The 26,571-nt window shown below is 37.1% G+C and overlaps 1 protein-coding gene across 1 annotated transcript in view; it reads left to right on the forward strand.

Moving 5' to 3' along the window:
- Nucleotides 1–3,161: 3,161 nt before the first annotated feature.
- The window catches only part of OEP80 (outer envelope protein of 80 kDa), a 398,126-nt gene continuing 374,716 nt past the window's right edge, over nt 3,162–26,571 (forward strand). Inside the window, exons 1-5 of the mRNA XM_089439267.1 lie at nt 3,162–3,995; nt 18,352–18,445; nt 18,684–18,766; nt 19,011–19,108; nt 19,239–19,308. Of these exons, the coding sequence (XP_089295393.1) occupies nt 3,303–3,995; nt 18,352–18,445; nt 18,684–18,766; nt 19,011–19,108; nt 19,239–19,308 (1,038 nt within the window). The 5' untranslated portion in view covers nt 3,162–3,302. The remainder of the gene's footprint in view (nt 3,996–18,351; nt 18,446–18,683; nt 18,767–19,010; nt 19,109–19,238; nt 19,309–26,571) is intronic.

Here is a 26,571-nt window from a genome sequence, read left to right on the forward strand (position 1 = left end):
GCAATTTAAACAAGATGGATAGCCCCTTTAAGTATATTTAGAAATATCATAAGTTCTGCCAAAAACTAAAAACAATAAATTGTAGGACCTAACCAAGTTAGGTTATTCGATGTCCAAGCCCCTCCAAATAACTAACTTGGGAAGGCTAGCTTCCTCTTCCTTAATTTCCAAATAACTTTCCACTAATGCTAATGCTTTTTTTTTTCAACTAGTCACTGACTTCCATGTTATATTCCCTATATATATATATGAGCAATTGTCATAATAATATTTTTTTGCTTTGACAACTCAACATATGTGAACAATGGTTCCATGACAATAGTCTACATACTTATTTGCTCATTTGTCCAATGGATCATTGGTTTGTTATCTCCTTACACCTATTGATGATTGACTCCATATTCTAGTACTTGGTTTAATAGAGTAGTCAACACTTTATAATTAAGCATGTTATTTGTACTTGTGTCTAAACTAGCATTGAAAAGAGATATTATGTATTCCATTAAGGCAAATAACACCCCATGCCCCACAAATTCTTGTGATGCATTGGCATGCACCATCCAAAAATGCCACACTTGCACACTTATGTAAAACACCGACATTAAGAAAAAATGAAGTAACACTAGTTTAGATCTATTTGAACCCTACATTTATCAAGCATCGAGAGTGATTGGATATCTATAAGTGCAGCCTATTTTAGAGTGAAAAATTTAATGAAAAGTTGCATTTCTAGGAATTTGTTCTCTCTCAATGCTTAATAGGTTCAAGATTAAGATAGATCTAAATTAACTAAAACATACATGCTTAACATATACTTAATCTTTAATAAACATTTTTTCTTGTACTTATATGACTCGATTATTTATGCCAATTAAAACAAAATGCATAATGGTATGGTTGGTTATCTCCACATAAATGTTTTTTACTCTTTGGAGTGAACTCTTTACTCATCACTTTTTATACAAATAAAATGTATCCATTAATAAATTCTCCTTCGAAGCTTGAAATCCTAAATTTATCATCTTAATGCTATCAAGGGGTGGAAAATAAACCAATGTGTAAATTTTTAGTTCCTTGAATGTAAAGATAAAGACGCATTTATGCTTATTTAAATCAAAATGGAAGGAAAAGTTTGATGAGAATCACGACTTAAAAAATAAAAATAAAACTTAATTAAGAAAAAATAACTACCATAGTAATTGCAAATCCATCTTAACTTGATTTTGTAAGTACAAAGCTATATATATATTTGATATCTTGATGCTCAATAAATTATGATATTCTCTTTTATTGCGATGGTCAGTTTATAAGTGCCAAATTACCTTACACATCTTATTCGTCATTCAGTGATTTGAACTAGATCATTATATTATTTGTCATTTATCTTGATACTTTCAGAGTGGAAAGATGGAAGAAATCAAGGCACAAGACAATTTTTACTAGCGGGTCCCAGTTTGACGAATATGGGTTTAAAACCTTCCAAAGGCAGTTTGAGGTATTTAATAAAGTTTTTTGGGATCCAAAAACTCTTGGTTATGTTAGACCCCTCGACACTATTTTACACTTATATGCCTTCCCAATGGTGCAAGAACAACATCAAACAGAGTCTGTATGCAAAAGTCATGCCACCCAGAAATTGACCTTCCTATTTTGTCCACCATGATTCGAGAGGATGCCATGCTAGCCTTGTTACTCATGGAAAATAGGCTATCCATGTGACCATGATGAAGAAGTCTCTAGAAGAGTTGAGTTGTAACTCATACTGAGGGTTGAATGGGTCAAATTTAACCCTTAGTTAGCTACTGGGTTGTGTTATAACCAAGCTACTAGGAGGAAAAGGGGTTTGATTCTTTCTAGTGCATTTGTTCCATAATAGAGTAGAGTAGCTAAGAGTGGATAAAGAGAGAGCAAACAAATCTATTCTATAGTATCCCACATGCCATAAGCCTCACTCCTTTGTATTTACTCCATTTCCATTCAGAGAAAATGAGAGTAAAGCGACCCCGCCTTCGAGTTGGGTCTGCTCTCAAAAGGGTTTCTAAGGTTATATCTTGTGTTATTATGGTTTTGTGAGTGATTGTTTTTATCTGTTCCCTATTTTTCACATTTTAATATATTGCATGCACAAGCAAAACAATAACTCAATGAATCCAAAAATATAAGGAAATTTAATCCTCATAGTATAGATTTTTGGATTTCAATATATTTTTATCCATGCGATTTTATCCATAGAATAACATATTATCATTTTTTCTTATACAAGGGAAAAGTAAGCATAACTTAGGTTCATTGGTCTAGTCTCTATTGATACTACCTTGAGACCCTAGCATGTAGACACATCACCATGTATTGACAAAAACACATGCTTTTGAATAATTCTTTAAGGAGGTAAGGGGACAAAATTTAACTATTGGGAGTTGCTTTCGGGTCTTGGGCTATTAACCTATCTACTTATGAATGAGGAAGATGAGCTCTTACACAATTAGTACTAGCTTTACCTTTTACTTTAGAAGGAAGAATGTGGTTTCAATACATGACAATATTCACTAGGTACTAAGTATCCCTATTTGGTCATTATTGGGGCTATTAGAGGAAGGGTCATGTGGTATTTAGAATTATTGGGACTACCAGAGAAAATGTCATGTGGTATCTAGAATTATGGGGGCTACTAGAGGAAATGTTATGTGGTATCTTGAATTAACCATAGCTTTAAGTCTATACATAAACCCTGGATACTTAACTTTAATTTTAATTTAACTTCGTACTCTAAAACATTGTGCTATTTTTTTTCCAAATCAAAAAAAATCCTACAATAATCAAGACTATTAACCTAGTTAAGACCTTAATGTATAGCAACATCGTTCTGTAGAGAAAACATGAACTCTTAAAATAACTAGTTAATAATCCTGAACTTCTACTCTTGCAAAAAATACTCCATTAACATATTTCCTTTAGTTTGAAAAAAATAAGCCTTCACCAATTAATATTTATTTTAAGTTATACTTAAATACAATCTCAATCACTAATTAACAACCTCCATTAAATACTTCGTATCCCATTTAGTCAGCAACACGTGATATGTAAAAACACCTAACCTTTAAACCCTATAAAAAGCCATATCAAAACCCTGTTGCAATTTAACCACATACTCATTTCCTTATAATTGTTTTATTTTTCAATTATCGAAGTATAAAATTTTCAAAAATTTCCCTCTTGCAGGACCATGCGAGAAGTGAGGCCTTTCGCATAAAGTTAGGCGAGGCACTGAACTGGTAGCAGCAGCCCGAGCCAGGAAGGAAGCTATGACTATGGCGGAGGTTGAGGGTTCACTCCCTGTTTCCTCCCAATCAGTTCGTTTCTCATGGTCTTCGGTTAAAATTCCCGAGTGCTCGATCGAACGCCATCCTCCGCGCTTCAATCTGTCACAATTTCCTCTGCGCGCTTTGGCTTCCAATCTGGAAAAAGCCAGGAACTTTGCGAAGGGTTTCATAGGATCCGTCGTCCACGGGAATCGAAATGCGCTCAACAGAAGAATGCCGTTGCTATGTTCCACTTCCATTGCTATTGCCAACAGGGAAAATAAGCCCTCATCTCTGGAGTTGGAAAGCTCCCAAAACGCAACCAAGGACTATGCTTCTACAACGGATAGTTTAAATGATCTATCCAACGGAGATTCGCATAGGCACACAGTTCAAGATACAGAGGATACCGCAGGGCAGCAGCAGAAGCAAGCGTGCGTGTGCCGCCATGCAAAGGAAGACCAGGAGAGGGTTTTGATCAGCGAGGTTTTGTTTCAGAACAAGGACGGAGACGAGCTCGAGAATCCGGAGCTGTTAAGTTCTGCCATGGGGGCTCTAAAAGCCTGTAAACCTAACTCTGCTTTGACAATTCAGGAAGTACAGGAGGATGTACACCGTGTTATCGATTGCGGCTATTTCTATTCGTGCATGCCCGTGGCGGTAGATACAAGAGACGGCATTCGCCTCATCTTCAAGGTGAGATTTACACTCGCATTGCCCTGCCTACAACAGAATACGCAACATGCGTAAGAGAACAAAACAAAACTCTCTTAGGCAATGTTTAGCTGCTGAGAATGTTAAGCAACTATGGAAATCAATAGCATGGAAACTGAAGTATAGGACCTCAATAGAACGAATAAATTTGAACAGATTCCAATTAAGAACTGGTACAACTCCTTGTTATAAGTGGACGGATCAGAATTGGCTATACATAGTAAAACATGAAATTATGTCAATGGGGTCATGGGGTCTTGGGGGGGTGGGTGTTTCGTTTCACAGCCTCCTAGCTAGCATTCAAATCCTAAAGCAAGAGGCACGTTTCACCCCACGTGGACCATTTTGTCTATGCAAGTAGTGGTTTCATAAGTGTGTGGATCAAAATTTTGCATAAAAATAGTAAAAGGCGGAATTATGTTAACGGGGTCTTGGTTAGTGAGCAAAGTGTGGGTGTTTCAAATTCACACCCCCTCCCTCACTAATATTCAAAACCCCAAGAGGCACATTTCTGCAAGTAGGTCCGTTTCATAAGTGTGTGGATCAAAATTTTGCATAACAATAATAACAGATAGAATTATGTTAATGGGGTCTGGTTAGTGAACAAAGTGTGGGTGTTTCATACCCCCTCCGTCACTAATATTCAAATCACCAAGAGGCACATTTCACCGTGCATGGACCATTTTGCTTATGCAAGCAGGCTGTTTCATGCGGGTGGGGTGGGTGTGAGTCCTAGTTGAATTTTAGAAGAACAGATACCCTCCCGCCGCCGCGGCTTCTCAGTGGAAGGGGTAATTCAAGAGTTTTGTAAGCTGGCTACATTGAAACATTGTGATATTCTCGGAATGGGGAAGGGTATGTTTGCTGCATAGAGATAATCAAAATGATCTTGGCCATTTTTTTATATCAATATATTGTCGGAAACATAGAGACAATGTGCACTATAGATGTATTTTAAAATAAAACTCTGCAGCAGTCTATTAAAACCAAACAATTCGAGCTACGATAAGGTCTGTAATATCCAAGGGATATTTAGCAGTGTAAGTATTACTATACAGATATCACCATAGGATTGAACTCTTTTCATGATGGTGAAGTGATTTTCACCTTAGCATTTGGTCTACACCTGGGAGACTTAAATATGCTACATATGGTAGAAAACATTACACTATCGCAAGGATGAATGGAAATATAAGCGAGCTATCAACATTCACTCAAATGAAAGCCAGTTATAGTCATCGAACTTTGAAATACATTTGTTTTATAGACATTCCAGGAGGTTTTGTATTTCAGGATCCTTGCAGAAAGTTTCAGTGTGAAATACATGTATTTTGAGGTAAAACCTTCCCCGACTGGTGAATCTTAGACAACGATCGTGTTTAATATGGAACTAGATATAATATCTGCGTAAGAAATAAAAACAGATAATAGTGTAAATACGTTTCTTTTTAGGAATGTTTTGTCCATGATTGAATCTCTTCAAATGTAAATTATAGCTTCAATTCCAAGATGATCAGATATGAAGTTGGTATGATAGATGATTACATAATGTATATCATTAGCATTGTTTGTAGATCTTTAATGATTTATCTCATACATTGGACCTAACTTTGTCTCATGCTCTATTATAGCATCCTCAACTTGCACCCTAAAGCAAATAGGCATTCACGTCCAGGGTGTAACAGATTTTTGTGTTGTGCCTTTCAATGACTAACTTGTTGAAATGTTAAAAGATAATATATATAAGGTGAACACTTAAGCCAACCCTAATTTAGTCAAATAAACCCAACATATTTATAGCAAAACATGATTTTGATAACAAGACAGATGTCCTCATGCTATAGCACCCTGAAAAAGATCAACCATAACCAAGAACAAATAAACATAAGTGAAGTGAACTTTTTAGGACTGCCCTTGGGAAAAAGAATAAAGAATACTTTCACTTGAATGAGATGATCAAAATTGGGGAGCGTATTGTATATTTATACACATCCTTTAGGGCTGGGGTGCCAACCCCTAGAAGGTAACTAGGTTGGCCTTAGCCAAAGTAGTAAAAAATAGTAAAGTATAGATAAGAGAAGAGAAGATAATTGTATTAATGTCTAACAAATGACCACAAAAGAGGTCAATCACACTGTTGAGTACAAAAATGTCAATACCAAGCAGAAGAACTAAAAAGTCTCTTTGGAGTCTCACCCTTTGTTGGAGTGTGAAGTAAATACCCCTAAGTCGCTATGTCCAGTTTTTGTCTCGGGAGTGGGTTTGATCCTTCTAGAAATCGCCCCCACTTAAGCTTAATCCATTGTGTAAGCTTCAATTTTCTTTAGAAGTGACCCTTTTTTGTGACGTCTTTAACCACTGTACTTTGTGTGTGGCAAAATATGAAGCCCTTGAGATAGTAAAGTGTTAATTTTAGATAACAATGGTATGTTCTATGCTTAAGAACAATTTTACTTCAATTTTCTTATTAGCCCAATATCAATATCCAATTAGCAATCACATCAACATGATAGTAAAATGCAGATAGAACATAAACAATAATAGTAGAAAACAAGCCAAGACAAGAGGACACAAGATATGGCACCAACTAGGGACAAACCCCAATGTGGGAAAACCCTTGATCAATTCTTCTTATTATTCTTCAAAAGTTCAGCAGAGAGAGAGAGAGTACAATATACAATACTCAATTGCCTAATCAAGGTGAAATTTGACTAGTCAAACAACAGTAACAGAAAGCCCTAACCATAAAGTCAACGCTTGTCAACAAGGCAGATTTTGACCTCCAAAACAACTTGGTCAAACTCGATCAACTCGACCTCTAACAGCTAGTTAAATCAGCCCAAAAACAATCTGAAAAATTCTAGTCAAATATGGTCAATGGAAGTTAATGCTGCAACAAACCCTTCTGCAGTCAACGCTGATCAAATAGTGGTCAAATAGCCTCAATTTCTGTGCCCAGAAATGCGGCCTACCCAAATAGAGATCCCCCACACAAAACTGTAATCAACACAGGTCAACATTGGTCAACGCAAGTCAAAACAACCCTCCTGCAACTTCGGTCAACGCTGGTCAATGCCGGGACAAAAAACCCTTCTTCGCACGTGTGGAGAGTTGCCTTCTGAATTTGTACCCAATCAATGAAGGAGAGAGAAGAATGAGTGTGAGAGATGCCAAAATGAGGAGGAGACTCCTTTTATTTATATGCAAACGTTGAGGATGACTAGACGTGATTGTTGGGCTTCTGAGCCTACATTAGATTGCTGGCTGACCTTGACAATTTGTCCATAAACAAAATAAATTCATAATTCCATTTGTACATGTCAAAATGGGATGATCTTTAGATCAATCCTACACCTCTTAGAGAGAGGAATCCAATAAAACTATCAACTGCCTCATATGAGTTGTCCAAGGTGAAGTTTGGCCCTAGTTGCCAAACTTAACACTCCTTGTCAACTAGGGAGAACTTCACCTGCCAAACTGTTTGATAGCCTGTACCATCCTTGTCTCTACTCTGTTGAACCATGAAGAAAGAAGAAATGATCGAGAATGTATCATACCATTCTCCACTGACCCGAAGTCAGTCTCCAATAATAGAGAGTGTGTCATACCACTCTTAACTGACCCGAAGTTAGTTTCCATTGATCCCAGATCAATATCAACATCCTAGCATAGGGAGTATGGTAGTACACGATGCGTCCAATGGTAGTACTATGGTCCCTATCCTCATTTCCCTACTCATTGGCCAGATGAGAGGTAGTTCCCAGTACGGTAGTACACGATGTGTCCAATGGTAGTACTATGGTCCCTATCCTCATTTCCCTACTCATTGGCCAGATGAGATGTAGTTCCTAGTACAGTAGTACACGATGCGTCCAATGGTAGTACTATGGTCCCTTTCCCCATTTCCCTACTCATTGGCCAGATGACATGTAGTTCCCATGAGTCTCTGACTGCATGGGTAGGATGGGTTGGCAGGAGAAGGTGAACTACTCACCTGCTCATACGCCATAGGAGAAGGTGAACCACTCATCTTATGCATATCTCAACATGGGGTATCACAGGGGAAGGTGAAGCACTCACCCTATGGTCGCTCATCGCTCCAAGAAGTACCCCAAGCCCCTCGGAGCTCCCAGAGCTCAACATTCATCTCATACGGGACCCTCATAAGAGGGTCTCTCCACGACTCCAAGTCGTTCACGAAAGGTTAAGAATTTGACCTTCCCCAGGGGTTTCGTAAGAATATCAGCGACTTGATCATCAGTCCCAATATGACGAAGCCTTATTGCTCCCCATTGTACCATATTTTGGATAAAGTGGTACTTGATATCAATATGCTTGGAGTGGTCATGAAAAACAGGATTCTCAGAAAGACGAATCCCACTTTGATTGTCGCAATAGATCATGGTGGTATCCAACACATGTCCAAACAACTCACTAAAGAGCTTCCTCAACCAAACAACTTCATTGGAGGTCATACTAGCAACAATTTATTCGGCCTTAGTGGTGTTTAAGGCAACCGAATTCAGCTTCCCTCTCATCCTTGATATCGAAGCAGAACCTAGGGGTAAGCAACATTCAGATGTGCTTTTATGATCCACTACATTGCCAGCCCAGTTTGCATCAGTGTAACCATGGAGCCTCACATTCCCGGCAGTGTATCTTAGTCCATAAGTGATTGTGCCTCGGAGATATCTCAAGAGATTCTTGGCAACAATCCAATGTATGTGATGAGGCTCAACCATAAATTGACTCAATGTATTCACTGCAAAACATATGTTTGGACGGGAGTTCACCAAGAACATCAGGGCCCCCACGAGTTGACGATACTCAGAAAGATTTCCCAAATTGGGCCCAACAACACTTCCGCATAACTTATTGAAGTTAAGTTCCATTGGAGTAGTCACGAACTTGCAGTACACCATCCCAAATCTTTCAAGTATCTTCACAATATATTTTCCTTGAGAAAGGAAAATCTCACCTGGGTTTTGCCAAACCTCCAACCCTAGGAAGTAATGCATCAGTCCTAGGTCCTTCATGTCAAGTCCAAAAGCCAACTCTCTCTTACATTGATGAATGAGAGGGTCTGCACCTGTCTGAAAGAGATCGTCCACATAGAGTACCAAGATGAGATGTCTATCATTCTCAACCTTAAGATCAACTTCACTTCTTGTAAATCCCAGCTTCATCAGATAGCTGCTGATCCTCTCATACCAAGCTCAGGGTGCTTGCTTCAACCCATAGAGGGCTTTCTTCAACCTCCATAGATGTGTCTGATGATCTTGAACTTCGAACTCCTCAGGTTGTTCTATATAGACTTCCTCCTTAAGTGAACCATGCAAGAAGGCAGTCTTGACATCCATCTGGTGTAGATTCCATCCTTGCGAGGCGACAAGGGTTATAATCGAACAAATGGTGGTGTAGCGGGCAACTGGTGCAAATATCTCATCATAATCTACACCTTCCTTTTGAGAGGAGCCTCGAGCAACAAATCTGGCCTTGAACTTTTTAGCACTTCCATCAACTCCATGCTTGATCTTGTAGAGCCATTTTGAGGTGACAACGGATTTGTCCTTGGGTCTAGGGACCACATCCTAGACATCATTCTTCATAATTAACTCATACTCTTCATTCATTGCATCCTTCCAAACTTTGTGCTTTGCAACTTCTTCGAATGTGCAAGGCTCAGATTGAATAATGGTGCTCATTGCAGTTAAGTACCCTTGGTACTTATTCGGCTTCTTTCTTTCACGAAATTTCCCCCCTAGGTGCAACATGTCTCTCGGCATCTTCGAGAGTCTCCCTAAGCCATGAGGGTCTCCTTTTTGAGGAGGAGGGCTCATGAGGGGGTGGATCAATGGGATCAATTGGTCCCTTTAGCACCGGGCATCGACTCATCTTGCAGTTCTCCTTTCTTTCTTGAATCTGCTTCTTTGTCCTTGCTTGGAAGAGGAAGGTTACTAATCTTCCCAAGGGCAACATCCTCATCGAAGGTGACATCATGACTTATTTCCACTTCTCTTTGACCAGGCACATATATTCTATATGCCTTAGAAGTTTCACTTTAGCCGACAAATGTTCCCTTCTTCCTGGGAACATCCAATTTGCTTCTCTTTTCTTTCGGCACATGAAAATATATGGGACTACCAAAAATTCTAAAGTGAGAAACATTAGGTTTCTTACCGGTGAAAACTTCTTCGGATTTTTTGGAGTCCAACGCTTGATGAGGGCATCTATTTTGAACATACATGACAATGTTTGCAGCTTCGGCCATAAGAACTTCAAAAGGCTTTGATCATGAAGCATGGCACAAGTGGCTTCTACAATAGAACGTTTCTTCCTTTCAACAACACCATTTTGCTCAGGAGTATATGCGGTAGTAGTCTCCCTCTTAATGCCAGCTTCTCTACAATAATTATTGAACTTATTTGATTCATATTCGGTTCCATTATCGATCCTCAATATTTTGATCTTCTTCCCGGTTTGACTTTTGACCAAAGCTTTGAAAGAACGAAACCATGAGAATACTTCGTCCTTCTTCTTCAAGAAATATATCCAAGTCTTGCAAGAGAAATCATCCATAAAGGTAGCATAATATAAATATCCTCCCAATGAGTTCACGGGCATCATACCAGATAGATCAGAATGAACTAATTGCAATATGTCGGTAGTCTTACTATCACTTGAGGGGAATGGTACCCTTGTATGCTTTCCTTCGGCACACCCCTGATAAACACCTTCATGTTCTACTTTATATTCGGGCATACCTGTCACCATCTTCCTTGTTGAAGGAAATGTAACTAGGCTAGTCTTCAAAGAAGGTCAACGAAGGAGGAAAAGAAGCCTTGTAAGGGCAGCGAAGGAAAGGAGAAACAAAGACTGTCTATAGGGTGAACCTACAGCCACACGTGCGAAGGGAAAGGGTTTGTCTGCGACTATAGGAGTAGAATAGTGCAGGTCATCATATCGCGATATTTTTGGGTGCATATTAGGCCTGCAAGGCCTCTCTCATCAGCGAGGAAGGAAGAAAGGGTCAACGAGAATAAAAGGACTGTTTCAGGGCTCTTGTTCACACGTGCAGCAAGAGAACACTCACAGATTTTACAGCTGGTTAAGGCAACAACCTGAATAAGTCTCATTTAGATGTATACCTAGGCCTACAAGGTATCCAAAGGAAAGCAAAGGAGCCTCTATCTATAACAAAGTAAAGAAGCCCTAATATTCTAGGGCTTCCTAACCTAGAAGACAAAGTGCTAGAAGAAGTGTCGGAAGATGTGTCGGAAGTGACAGTGCAAAAAGAGGAAGGATTTGACTGATGCTTGGAGGATATCATAGTCAAGGATCTAGGGTTTGGCAGTTGTTCAAATAAGAAGCTTCAATAAGAGAAATCTTAGAAAGAGTTTTCCTCTCAAGAGTGGAGAGGGTTTGTCCCTGGCAGAGAGACAAATTCTATGTTCTTGTTATTTTGTTTTGGTAGCAGTTTGATGAAGCACACACATATGCACTAATAATAATAATAATAAGAAGAATAAGTTAACAAGAAAAAAAAAGACTTCACAAATTGTTATCAAATCACGAAGAATCATCACAACACTACTTTGCCCTAGATTCTCTAACATTCCTCACATCGAGTAGAGCCTTATAATGTAAATGATCAAACCTCTGGTGCCATAATTCGGATTCAAGTGATGTGTCGTAAGACATAGCTCCCAATGGACTCCCTCCAACTTGATATAGGCTATCATCTTTGAACCCAAGTGTAAATGCATCTTTGAAATTTTTATTCCACACACGTACCTTTCCATCGATGAATGCCACCTTGAATCCTTTGTCCTCCATTGCCGAGATAGATACCAGGTTCTTCTGTAGATCGGGTACATATAGTACTTCTTGTAGATGAATCGTGTTACCTTGATTCAATTGAAGAGTAACATTCCCAACTCCCTTCACGGGATAGGTGGCATTGTCTCCAAGGATAATTTCCAAATTTGTATCCTTTTCAAACAGATTTGAAAGAACTTCCTTATACCCAGTGAAGTGCCTTGAGGCGCCACTATCAATCACCTAATTTCCCAAAGTGTCCGGAGGAGATGCAGTAGAGAGGGCGGATATAAGATAAAATTACTTTTGCTTGTTATCAACAACATTAGATTCATCGACCTATTTGATCAGGAGAAACAGGCCTGCGGCCTACCTTTTGCCCATGATGCTTTATGACCTTTCTGTTCCAAGACAATCAGGCCTGCGGCGCACCTGTGGCTCCATACAATGAATGCGGCTAGCTGTAGGAGTGTTCCTTATCCAAGGCTTATGCCAAAACATTACCCAGATCAGTCCTTAAGCCTGCGACTAGCAACTAGCTCTTAACTCGGACATGTGGAAGATAAATAGACCCAAACAGTTTGACCTCCAATCTTCTCTAATCTGTTGCTGTCTCAGGAGAATTTCCCAAGTCATTTGCTGTGTCTAAAATGAGGGAGAAGGCTCCTCTTTATATATAATCCGATGGGGTTGAAGAGACGCGACTTTTGGGCTTATTGAGCCGACATATAGGTGAGGCCGACTTAGTTAATTTTACATGAGAGAATCATAAATTCAAAATGACACTTCTCCTTAACCAAATTTGATGATCTTTAGGTCGATTTTGGTCCTCTTGAAAAGAGGAGTTTGATGCTACAATTATTTTCCCCGAAGGAGTTGTCCAAAGTGGAATTTGGCCCTAGTTGCCAATTTTAACATTCTTCTTGCTTTTCTTGAATGGTTTGACTATTTTTGGGTATATAAACATTAAAGCTAAGTTGCACGAAATGCCAAAACGTTTCAAAGTTTCCGAAATAGGTACGTTTAGAAACGTCACCTCCCAAAAATGGAAATGTCGGTCGAAATGTCACACACACACACACACACTGTAACGAATAAAATATATATAAATAAATATAAAATAATGTAAATGATAATAAGCATAAATAATCATTAGTTACATAGTAATTAGGTTGAGGAGGCATGTCTAAATGAGACATGACTCTTCATGAAGAGACACTTGCCTAATATATAAGCAAGCCTCTCGTTCTCATTGTAAATCATTCATTGTCATTCTTATTCTTATTCATATTTAATATAATATTTGTATCCTCATGGATATCTTGATATTCTAAGTCTTTTGGAGTAAATAATCTGTAAAAGGAACTTTGTTCGCTTCATTTGGTATCAGAGCAGTTCGGTCCTCTAGGTTGTTTAACCAGTGCACAAAGCTCGTTCTCCGATCCAAGTCTTTGGCTATCGACTCTTTGTCAAATTTATTGTTGTTGCAGTTCAAGCGGTTCGCTAAATATTTGGGGTTTCTCCGTCTTGCTACCAGGCCTTTGGTTATATATATATATATATATATATATATATATATAACAAAAATAATAATAAAGATTATTAATTTAAAAAAAAAGTCATATAAAAAAAAGAGATTAAAAAAATATAGAAAAAAAATCAAATTAAAAGAAAAGAAAAGAAAAGAAAATAAAATAAGTGCATAATAAAGATAAGAGAGAATCTTTTCAAGTATATTTAAACTTTTTACATGGAGAAGCCTGTGGTTTTAAAAACAACCCATGGTAATTTCCCATGGTATTTTAAAAAGTTAAAAAGTTAAAAAAAAAAAACCAAAAACAAAAGGAATACGTTTTACTTTTTACATGGAGAACATTTTAATGAGGTTTTAAAAACAACCCATGGTAATAGCCCATGGTATTTTAACATCGTGACCGTGTCATATGAGAAGACGTGACCTTTATATTTATTAAGTGGGGTGACATTAAAAATTTATCAAGGAAGTAATGAAGTATATAAAAAAAGGGACCAATTTATTATTAAAAAAAAGAAGTGAAACTATTATTATTATAAGATAATAAAGTTATTTTGAAAAGGGGTCTTAATATAAAGAAATACATACATATATAGAGGGCAACAATATAAAGGAGTATTTTTTTTAATAAAAGGGTATTCAAGTTTTTAACAATTCACATTAAAGGAGAATATTCGAAAAATATATATAGAAGAAATAAGGGATATTTTATAATAAAAATAGCTCCAGTTGACATATTGTTTACCTAAAAACATCAACGCAAAATGGAAACTAGTGAGGGAAGCTAGGTTGCACGAAATGGGGAAACGGGTACGAGTTTCCGAAACGGGAACCGATACGAAACGCGACCTCCCCAAATTTTGGAAACGGGGAAACGCGAATATATATATATATATATATATATATATATTAGGACATTTAAGAAATATGTGCAATCATAAAGCATATATGATACATTCTAATTTATTACATTATGATAAAATTGTCAATTGTCAATGCATAAACTATAAGTCTCTAAATTTACATCACATTTACTCATGAATGATCACATAATGAAAATAGAAATATCCAAAATCAGTCACGAGAAACTTCTAATTTCTTGTCTCGTACTTGATTGGGAGTCTCTTCCTACATAGTCGAACGACCTTAGTGCTCTTGATTAAATACAAGTTTCATACCCTAGTACCCTACATGCTCTTCATTATTGGGAGTCTCCCCTGCATAGATGGCTTGGTTCTCTTGATTAAATACAAGTTCCATACCCTAGTACATGATAAAATCCAATGGAAACATTGCAATCCCCCCAATCCTGAGATCCTGAAAAACAGATAAGTCTGTTGGATTTTGAGTGAGATCTAAAATTCTACTTTTTCCATATGAAATCCAATGAGGGCGAAACCACTATCAAACATCCTGAGTCATTTCATGGTAATGTTAAAAATTTAAGTAAAAGGATGAATTCCTTTTACTTTAAGAATTTAACATTACCATGAACTGCATATCAACACTAAGGCAAAAGTTCACTTTTATAACTTTAGACAGGCATCTAGAAGCAACTAGAAGTCACTAGGATAACCTAAAAATAAATTAGAAAACAAATTTAAATTAAAAAAAAAAACACAAGTAAAAAGCTGAAACGTGAGTCGTACCACACAAATTTCAGCGTTTCGTACTCGTTTCCGTACAGAAACACCCCCTTGCCCTACGTTTCCTGCAACATAGGAGGGAAGATTTCCTAAAACCTTTAGTAAATGTGTTGACACACTATTTAAAATCAAAGGATCACTCGCAGGAAGAGATATCATAATCTCTATCAGTCCTACTGAAAAAAGTAATTATGTTAGTCCTAAATGTGCTAACCACTTGGTGATTCCTAAATCAAATATAGTTGAAACGAATATTTTTGGCACATGTAACAAACAATACGACATAAGCTAAGTCACCTGACACGGGGATTCGGGATTCGTGGTGTCGGATTCGGGACACACTGACCCCCCGGAACAGGACACGTTATATATATATATTAAAAATTAGATATAATCATATTTCTTACACAAATTTTAATTAATGATACAAATTTATTGATTTCAAACATAGATCTTCATCTATAGCTATTAGCATGCATAGTACATACAAAATTCAAATAAATGTCAGTGGTACTGGTCACATAAATGATAAATCTATTAAAAATTTAAATCATGATTCATAATTCATAACTGAAAGACAACTTACAACTACAAGATAGTAAGATAAACACACTGACAACTGTAGTTTTCTCATTAAGTCATCAAATCAAAATGTGTTACATAGGTAGTGTTGGTGCAATGCCAATGGAAAATAGAAATAGAAAATATAAAACAACTACAGGTATACAAGCCTCAAGGCATCAATCAACATCAGAATCAGCATCTCTGTCCCCATCATCATGGTCCCCACTGCTCTCCTCTGCATCCTCCTCCTCCCCTGTATCCATAGTCGCCTCTGCATCTGCTGGTATGGAGGTTGACCCCTCTAAGTCATCAAATCTAACAGGCTCTAGCACTGGATCATTGAGATCCATGTTGGCCAATGCCAACTCAATAGTGGTGTCCAGACCCATATCATCAGGAATAGTGTTACTTGGGAGCGGGAGCGAAAGCGGGAGCGAAAACGGGAGGGGGAGCGACATATTCAAAAGCTCTTGGTTTGGTGCTCTTGATTAAATACGAGTTCCATACCCTAATACATGACAAAATTCAATGGAAACATTGCAATCCCCCAATCCTAAAATCCTGAAAAACTGATAAGTCTGCTGGATTTTGAATGAAATCTAAAATTCTACTTTCTCCATATGAAATCCAATGAGGCCGAAACCACTCTCAAACATCCTGAGTCATTTCATGGTAATGTTAAAAATTTAAGTAAAAGGATGAAAATGAAGATTAAGGAGAATGTCACTTTTACTTTAAGAATTTAACATTACCATGAATAGCATATCAATACTAGGGCCTAGACTTGATCATGACGCTGCCAAATGACTTGCAAAATGAGCCTGTCAATGAGCAAACACGCCCCTTTAACCTAGCAGCTGGAAACGAGTCCCAAAAACAGGACACGTCCCAAAAATCGCGACACGCTGTGCAAATTCGGGACACGTTATAGGACACGACGTGTCATGCAGTTTGGACACGAATCCGCAGAGAATCGTGTCGGATTCGCTGGATTCGTGATTCGACAGGACATTTGGACGAATCCGGTATCCTAGGACATAAGCAATCTACACCTAAATATTGGAGATTATACTTTTACCTCACAATTCACCTTGAAAACCTTGTGTTTTAACGATAATGACTTTGTTTTGGGATCACCCTAGATGGAAACTCTAGGTTCCTTTATTCTAAATACTAAGAATTTTTTTTTAACATTTTCTTACAAGAAGAAGAAAATAACACTCCAAGATGTTACACTGAAACCTAATTCAGTAACGCCAGAAGATATTTCAGATATTTCAAAAGTAATGTTTCAAGAAGGTAAAAAGGTATTACAAAATATGCCAAAAAAAATTGACAAAATCAATGTTGACAAAAATGAAGAAGTTTCTCGATTTAAAAACTATAGCGAAAAATTACTGTCGCAAATTAAGAAACTTAAGAAGGATAAGGAGTCATTAGAAAACAAGGTACAACAACTTATCGAGAAAGAAGCATCAAATGTAGGAATTCAAGTTGATGACAAAACAACAAATACCGATCAGGTGAATATGACAACTCAAGAAGACAAGTCAGTTAAAGAAACGACACACTTAGATGTTGCAGTTCAGCCAATGAACATCCCCAGTGAATGTTTCATAACCAACTCTACAACATCTTCGCCAGAAGAAAATCTAAAAACTTTATATCGGCATCCGAATCACGAGAGTAGACAAATCAACCAAGCTACGTATCAAGACCATTTAAACCAGAAACAACAAACTGATGTTCCATATAATAGTGATGTACCCTCAATCCAGTCTTATGCTAACAAGTCGTTACAAAATTCCAATGATCAAAATACTATACAGAAGATTAATCTCGGATGGTCTGATCCCTTCTCAGTGCGACAATTTTGTTTGTCACTAAGAAGATCATATCAACTTGTATCGACAAGGATGACTATTCCGAGAGAGAAAGACGTTCAAAGCCGAAAAAGAGATCAAGCCTTTTTTCATCGACAAGCTTTGAGGACAAAGCTCTTTGAGGAAGGAGGCAATGTAACGAATAAAATATATATAAATAAATATAAAATAATGTAAATGATAATAAGCATAAATAATTATTAGTTAAGTAGTAATTAGGTTGAGGAGGCATGTCTAAATGAGACATGACTCTTCATGAAGAGACACTTGCCTGATATATAAGCAAGCCTCTCGTTCTCATTGTAAATCATTCATTATCGTTCTTATTCTTATTCATATTTAATATAATATTTGTATCTTCATGGATATCTTGATATTCTAAGTCTTTTGGAGTAATTAATCTATACAAGGAACTTTGTTCGCTTTACACACACACACACATATATATATTAAGTGAACAACAGATTATCTTGCAAGAAAAAAGGGAATAAGACCTGTAAATGACAATTTAGAAGGAAAACCAAGTCTATATTAACTCCCATTGATGATTGGATGATGGGCAAGTTTCGATCGAGTTTCGGGTACGGGTACGGCCCGAAACGTCGGGTTCCTAGAAGTTTTGTGCAACATAGCATTAAATTATTACCCTAGAAACTTTGGAAGTTCAGATAAAGTATCAGATTTGTTAAACATGATTGTTATTGTCAACTAGAAACAATTTATTATAGGAAGTAAAATTATATTTCATAATTATAATGTTATAGGTACACCCTTAATTTTTGTCATCTAGATTCTGCAAATATGGATTGATGCCCATTAATCTATGGGTGTATGTTTTGGTTTTGTGATTGAAAAATAAATAGTAATTTAGTTTCTGTTATTTCTGATTCAAGGTAGAACCATATCAAGAATTTAAAGGCTTGATTTGTGAGGGTGCGAATGTTCTTCCAACAAGGATTGTGGAAGATGCATTCAGGGATGAATATGGTATGTGCCTTGTTGTAGGCATTCATATTTTTCTTTAAATTATATTTCACAATGCCTTTTTTATTTATAAAAAGCTGGGTGCTAAGATTGATTATAGATCTGTGGTTGTATTCTGATTCTCTGGGATGTGAAAATATGCTTTCCCCACCCTTTCTTCTCTTTTTCTCGCTGACAGATGAAAAGCTTAAGGAAGGAATTGCTCAGATTAAGTTGACTTTACTGGTTTCAAGTTGTGCAGGAAAGGTTGTAAATTATCAGCGGCTGAGTAAAGTGTTAAATTCTATTGATAATTGGTATGGTGAACGCGGTCTGTTTGCAAAGGTTAGTAATTTTATGTTGGTCACATAGTTCCTTATTTTGCATGAAATTTAATGGAACGACGTCACATGCATGCACCTACCATACTCTGGAATATCAAAGTTTACTGTACATGGTAATGAAATATGTGGACTTAGTGTCACCCTGGTTATCTTGGGCATCCCTTGCTAATTTGTTTCTGCTGCATGACTAACTCTGTTATTCTATCTTGTTATCATATGGTGCCATTATCTGTATTTGATTATAGGTTGCAGATGTAGAGATGCTATCCGGTGGAATTATCAGGTTGCTTGTCTCAGAAGCGGAAGTTAACAACATTATTATTCGGTTTCTTGATAGAAAGACGTGAGTTTTTCATAATTTTCAACTCTTTTTGCATTGTGTTGGAAACCTAGTTTTTCATTGTATGATTTGCTTTTGTATTTACAAATGGTGCAAATATCTTAACAATTATTAATTTTGCTTTGTGAGTTAGTGGTGAGCCAACTGTAGGGAAGACTCGCCCAGAAACTCTTCTTCGTCAACTTACAACAAAAAAGGGTCAGGTAAAATTGATTTCAAATTGTTAGTGTACTTTTGAGAACTTTTTGAATGTAAGGTTTCTCAGAATGCTTCATGCATCTTAGCTGAAAAAATATTTAATTGAACAAACAGCAGCAAGTTTTTATCTTTTAGCATCATCATTGTTAAATCTACAGCAGGGTTTGACTGTCCTTTTGAACCAAGAATTTTGTTGAGGGATTATAATTAAATTTTGATTCTATAATTGTTGCCTGAATATGTAAATGTGCATTGGAACAATTTTTGACCAGCTTGTATTTTATCCTTTATGTTGTAAGCATATTCTATTAATTATTTTCATAGTTATTTCCAAGCTCCTATATTTGGGATCTCTGTGAATTTACTCAACGTCAGTGAGACCTCCATATTCTAGTACTGCCTTGTAAAGTGGTTGATGATTTAAATATGTTTCTTACAAATAAAGAAATCTAGGTTTGATTGTAGGATCTCACCAATTCAGACTTTGTTTTTTGTGGATTGTCCATCCTTTGCATCTTAATACTAGTGACGCTTACAGCAGCTAATTATGTCATCAATTCTCACAGTTCAGTTTGTGGATAAAAGACCAAGAACTTATAATATATGGATGAATCTGTAGAGAGGATGTCTTGTTGTAACATGTTGGGAATCAGGGTAGATAATTTTGTGCTTATTTATCTTATTCTCTTGTGGGAAGCTTATAGTAATCTCCAAAGCTTGTGATTCAGTCATAGTTAGTGATCATGTACCTGGGCCCATTGAGTTGATGAAAAAGTTCATCAATCTGAGGGAGTGGGCAGTTTTCAAAAGTCAGCTGTTGATGGCCCCATAGTCTGTACAAGGTTGCCACTCCTGCTGCTTCTTCTTAGATGCAACCAAGGCCTCAGGAGATCCATATGGGGATGTAATAGGCTGGATTTTACTGTTGTCCATCTGTTGTGTGATTTGTCTTTCTTTTTCGACATTCTCCATAGGTGAGGTGCCATATGTGAGATGGTTGGGTAGGAAAGAACCAAGCATTGCATCAGTAGAGTGTTGGATGGTCTTGAGGCTTAAGGGTAACTAAACCCTTTGGTTTTCCAATCTCATTTTTGGTAAAGGCCACTAATGGACAGTGGTTTTACCGATTCAAAATCAATTTGCAAACAAAATTTTAGCACAAGAAAAATGGTAATGGCCATTACAGGACAACAATTTTGCCTTCCCAAAATCCATTAGCTAACAAGATTTTAGCATTGTTACCTGCTAAGTTGTACCTTAGCAGAAATGAAGATCCCATGGCCCAATGTACAAGGCACTTATCAGATTTTTTGAAGAGCCGAAGCCCAGTAGGGCAAATCTGGCCCCTTCTTCTCTCTCCTTTTCTATATTCTTATATGCAAATTTTGTAACCCTGCAGGGGAATCATAATAAGTTACACTAGCATGATGATTTTATTTAACAAGCTTAGATTGTTGGGACCTAGTTACTAAGGAAGTCACAAGTCACTCTAGAGTGTTTTTTTTGTTTATTTTTGTTCACTTGATTAATTATTTTTTTCAACGATCAAAAATAGTAGAGTTTTTTTACTCATAACCGCCAAAACCTTCAATGCATCTTAATAATTGGGCCTTGAGTGTGTTTCTAAGATAGGGTCATTGTATGTTACCATGCTACGCATTTTTCAGAGTCTTATGGAATTGCACTAGGTATTTGTAGGATTTTTTTTAATAATTAAAAATATCCAGCAAAACGAGAATTTTTAATTAATTTGTATTTAATAAGTTAAAAAGTGTCATTAGGAAATGTTGTATGATATGTGAGTACGCGAAATTCATTATCCTAGTATCCTAGTACCCCCTTTGGTGTGCAAACAATTGATTTTTCCTCATCAAAATTCACTTTTACTCGAGAGTGAGGAAAAAAATCAAGGAAAAGAAAAGTTAATAAATTGGGGACACTTTGAAAACATGTTTCCAGTCAAAGAGGGTCACCATTAAATAATTGAGATGACAAGGCAAACAAAAGTTGTGTTAAATGCTGATTTGGAGGCCACATAAGAGGACCGAATTCACTGCCATGTGGAAGCCAAGTCAATGACCAGTCAAGGGGGGCGAGTTCCTTCAAAAGGGAGTCTGAGTTCCTTCATTTCAGCATTTTGAACCAGTCCATGTGGAGGGGCCGAGTTAGCTGCGTTTAGGTGGCATGGCACAACAAGAGCGAGTTCACTCTCCTCACATCCACACTTGGTGGCTAAGAAACTAGATTTGTCCAAACCCCCTCTTGTGTCTCGAATCCCATGAATTGGACATGATTCGCTGGGACATGTCTCTCGAGAGCATGTCCGACGTGTCCTGGAGCGTGGGATTCAATGGAAACACAAATCCCGACAACATGTCCCGGTTTCAGGACACGTGTCCCCTAAAAAGGCGTGTCACGCGACCAATAAAGCTCGATTTGGGCTCATTTCACACTCATTCTTGAGTGTGTCTTTTGCTGTGAGTGTGTGGGAGCTTCTAGCAAAGGGTTTGGGAGCATTTTGGAGGTGATTCAAGCAACAGGTAAGTGCATTTTGCTTCTATTTTTTTTGCATTTTTATTACAAAAGTTTGCATGTGCATTTTTTTACAACATTCATGGCTCAATCAAGGGCAGCAGGGAAGGGGCAAAGGAAGGGGAATACGAAGTCATTCAATTTGTATAGTGTCAAGAAGATCTTGCTTGCGCAGTCCAGGGCAGAGACAATAGTGTATGTGCACACCAACTTTCGTCTTATTTGCAGGTAGAGGGGTGAGTGGTTGAAGGGAAAGACAAAGATGTGGGATGTCTTTCTCGATGATATGGGTTTGGACAACAATGTTGAGTTGGCATTGGCCAACTTGGATCTTAATGACTCGATGCTAGAGCCTATCACTTTTGATGATGGTGATACTCTTGAGGGGTCATCCTCCACACCATCATATGCAGAGATGACAATGGATACAGAGGAGGAGGATGTAATAGAGGAGAGTAGTGGTGATCCATGACAGTGATGTTGATTTTGATGATGATGATTGATGACTCATGAGCTACCTAATACCTTGTACTTGTAGTTGTTTTGTATTTGCTATTTCTATTTTCCATTGTCATTGCTACTACCTATGTAACACATTTTGATTTTGATGACTTAATGAGAAAACTGCAGTTTCTTGTCTTTCTCCTATTGGATCATTGATGACTCTAGCACAATTGTATTTATATGCATAATGTTACTTTGTAAAACTTACAAATTTTAAATTTACAATGTAGAATTTAGATCTATGTTTGAATTTGTATCACGAATGAGAATTTGTGTAAGAAATATCTAGTTTTTAATATATATATATATTTTTTAATAAAATAATATATAACGTGTCCTACATGTCCTATCCTAGGGGTCAACGTGCCTGTGTTGGACACTCAAATTTTCGTGTCTTGTGTGTCCTGTGCCCCTGTGTCAGGTGACTTAGCTTGGCAACCCTCAAATACGTTGCGAGTCTAGTGGCTCCCATGCAGTCCCTTGGAGGCTACACACAGTTTGATTGGGAGGCCACACACAACACTTAACAGGATCTTTTGACACTAATTAATGGGTGAGACAACTTGGGGATCAACCATGAGTTTGGTGGGAGTTTACTCCCCTTCACATTCCCTCTTTGCTACACTTGGCCAACTACATGCTACACTGCTGTCTCTCTCTACCATACGCTACCGACAAGAGGGAACTCATACAATAGTCTTGGGACACCTGGAAATTCGAGCCAATCTTGGAATTGCCATCAAGAAGACACTTGTAGACTCTTTTCTCATTGGGGTCTTCTCTTAAATTCTTATAAATTGTAACCTCTTCTCCCATTGCTCACTAGTGTTGGAAGCTTGAGCTTGGGGAAATGCTACCATTTTGTAATGGTTTCATATCAATTAACAAAGACTTTGGAGGTCATTGATGGTGTCATTTGCATGAACATTTTGGAGGTAGCTTGTATTTTTGTATATTTTCAATTGCTCGCAATCTTGTAGCTTAGGCCCTAGTAGGGGCAGTTTTGTCCAAGGAGAAGGTTAGTAAGTATTTACTACCTTCTTGTTGGCTTGCAATATTGATTTGATTATTACACGTACTTGTGAAAAGCATGTTTAATCCTTTCTTTTTGTAAGTCCACACCTATGCTATTAATTGCTTTAGGCAAGATTTGAAACATGATATAGGTTATCTCAAGCTTGAAGTTGGGGATGTTCTTGATTGAATCAACCATCTTCAAGCCCACTAAGAAGCACCAATCCCACCACACTAAGTGATTTCCAAAGAGCTTCAAAAATATCTTAGGAGGACTTCAAAGACCCCCGCCAAACTTTATCCTTCGTTCCTCGTTTGAATATCAAAGCTTCTTGGTTACGTTTTTTGCTTTACATTGTTACATCTAGTATCTAAGGCTTTAATTTGGACTGCTGTTGTAATAGCAGTAGATTTAGTCAAAAAAAGACCCAAGTTTCCTTGGTCTTCCCTTGGCAAATAGAGTGGGAACTTATATCAAATCATAGAAGTCTTTGCTTGGTATTTTTGACTAACACATGCTAGTAATTTCAGAGTGTTTTAATCTTATTTTTATCACATTCTAAGCTAACTTGCTTGTTAGTTTTTAGCAGGCCCAAGGTTTTACAAGGGGAGATGTGGTGGATTTTCATCAACATTGAAGATTTGGAGCATCCAAAGAAGACCTATAATCTACCACTTTGTAAAAACCAATAATTCATCATTGTAACCTCTTCAAGAGCTTCTTGATCCCTTTGATTTCATGGGAATCCATTTGTAACTCCTTGAATCATTTCTTTATCCCTTATTTCACAAGGGAGTTATTCTCTTGATTTTGACCCCTTTATTCACAAGGGATCCCATCAAGCATTGTAACTTTTTTGGGAGTTAGGGGATTCCATCTGTTGTCGCCTGAAGTGTACACCCAAGGCGCAACGCTCAGATTCAGGGTTGTTACTCTGATCCCTACTCACTTCGTTTAAGCTATCTCCTAAAGTAGGCTATAAGGGGGCTGGTCCCTAAAGGTGAGATGGATGATGAAACTTGTTGACAATCAACAAGTTTAGGAGATACAAATGAATATCCTAGCAACTTGAATTAAAATTATGTGGCAAGCAAAATTATTAAGCACAACCAATTAGATTCCTAAGATATATCAATGATAGACCAATGCCTTAAAATTAAGAAATAATTGCACAACATTAATTAATATTTCAAGTTACCGGACAGACACTTGCTGCAAAGATGGGATGCAAATTCTATCCTAGATAAATTATAGGACCTAATCTAAATTTGAAATGCGAGGTCTTGGTTATTTTTAGTTAGATGCCTAGTCTAGGTGAGAGCCTTCTCCTCAACTGTTTTGAAGCAATTCTTTCATAGGGTTGTGGAAAGAAGTCCAAGGGAAGGAGGCTAAGGCCTCATTAATGATACCTACCTTGGAGTTCTAACAAGCCAGATGCCTCCGTTCCTACAAGGGATTGCCCGCAAGGAAATTGCAAGGTCACCTATTTTAACTTTTGTGTAAGGGTCAAACATCGCAAATTGGGAGAGAAGGCGGCCCTTATCAACCAAGCTTATGGTTGTAGGTAAATTTTAATCATGCAATTCTACCTCTAGGATGAAAATGCAGGATGACCAAATTAGGATTTACTTCAATGAGATTGCAAATATGGAAAGTGCTTCAATAAGACCAATATAGAGCCACTTGTAACCAAGACCAAGATATTCAAATACCACTTGTCAATTACTAGACTACAAGATGCCAATAAATGAAACACTTAAATGTTACTCAATGAAGCGACAATAACAATAATTTTTAGAGATTCAAATGTGCTTATTTGAGTTACCTTCCACTTATGTGATATGACAATTTAGCACGAGGAAACTTAAAATTACAAGAGCACAATTATGAGCTTTCGATGAGACTGCTAACAGTGAATTGAGATGATGAAATGCAACACAAGGATTATGCTATGCAATGCAAGGGAGAGACAACTTAAGGATGCAACTAGATTCCGACCATGCAAATGTTCAAATGCAACAATGAAATGCAATTAGAAAGAGATAGTTAGCAAGATGGTGCAAAGGTTATCCTTAACAAAGTCTGAACCAAGCAGCAAATGCTAATGATTTAACTTGTCAAAGATGCATTAGACATTCAGTGTGCCACTGTCAACAAAGAGATTAGCTTGCTGTAGCTTATTTGCCAATATATGGCAGTCCACAAGACACTAATTACCAATTACCAAATGCAAATGAAGAACAGCACAAGAATCAATTTAGATGTTAAGAACACTTATGCTAGACCTTAGGAATATCACTGCAACTTCAAATTAGACCTCTGAAATGATGCAATCAGTCAACTGTAGCAATGATATCAGTCATCAAAGAGCAAGATTAGTCATCAAAATGCATGAGACAAGAGCCAAAACACTTTAGATTGCTTTCACGATTAGTATGTGATGATATTAGAGTGTTTTATGTTGAGAAATCAAGGGCAACTAGATTAGGGTGATTTCTCTTCTACTTTGATAACTGCTTGTGATGTTCTTCTACTTTAACTTGATGTACTTGGAATTAGCTTCTTCTTCTCTTGATTAATTAGTGTTATTATTATCAAACAACTACCAAACTATGAAGATCAATAGAACAAAAAGACACAATGTAAACTATCAAACGAGAACTGTACCGAGTACCCGTTTTTTTGAGGTAGCAAAAAATCATCCGATTTTGAAAAGTGTTGATTCAGAATACACTTTTTTTTGGAGCATATTTTTGACACTTCAATTTTTTTTTGGTATCAAGTATGAACATTTTTGTTAAAATGTTGGTGATTTTCATGCTGATTTTGAAAAGTGTTGATACAGAAACAACCCCTTTTTTTAGAGGGGTTATTTTTGACACAAAAATTTTTCTAATGTATTAAGTGTGAATAATTTTTTTTAAATGTTGGTGATTTTCATGCAAATTTTGAAAAGCATCAACATTTTTTTAAGGCATGTTTTTGACACTTCAAGTTTTCTTTGGTATCAAGTATGAACATTTTTGTTAAAATGTTGGTGATTTTCATGCTGATTTTGAAAAGTGTTGATGCAGAAAGAACCCCTTTTTTTAGAGGGCTTATTTTTGACACAAAAAAATTTCTAATGTATTAAGTGTGAATAATTTTTTTTAAATGTTGGTGATTTTCATGCAAATTTTGAAAAACATCAACATTTTTTTAAGGCATGTTTTTGACA

The sequence above is a fragment of the Pinus tabuliformis genome, chromosome 9 (genome assembly GCF_031772625.1).
Source record: "Pinus tabuliformis cultivar Carrire ecotype Pingquan chromosome 9, CPIR1, whole genome shotgun sequence".
NCBI classification, from domain to species: Eukaryota; Viridiplantae; Streptophyta; class Pinopsida; order Pinales; family Pinaceae; genus Pinus; species Pinus tabuliformis.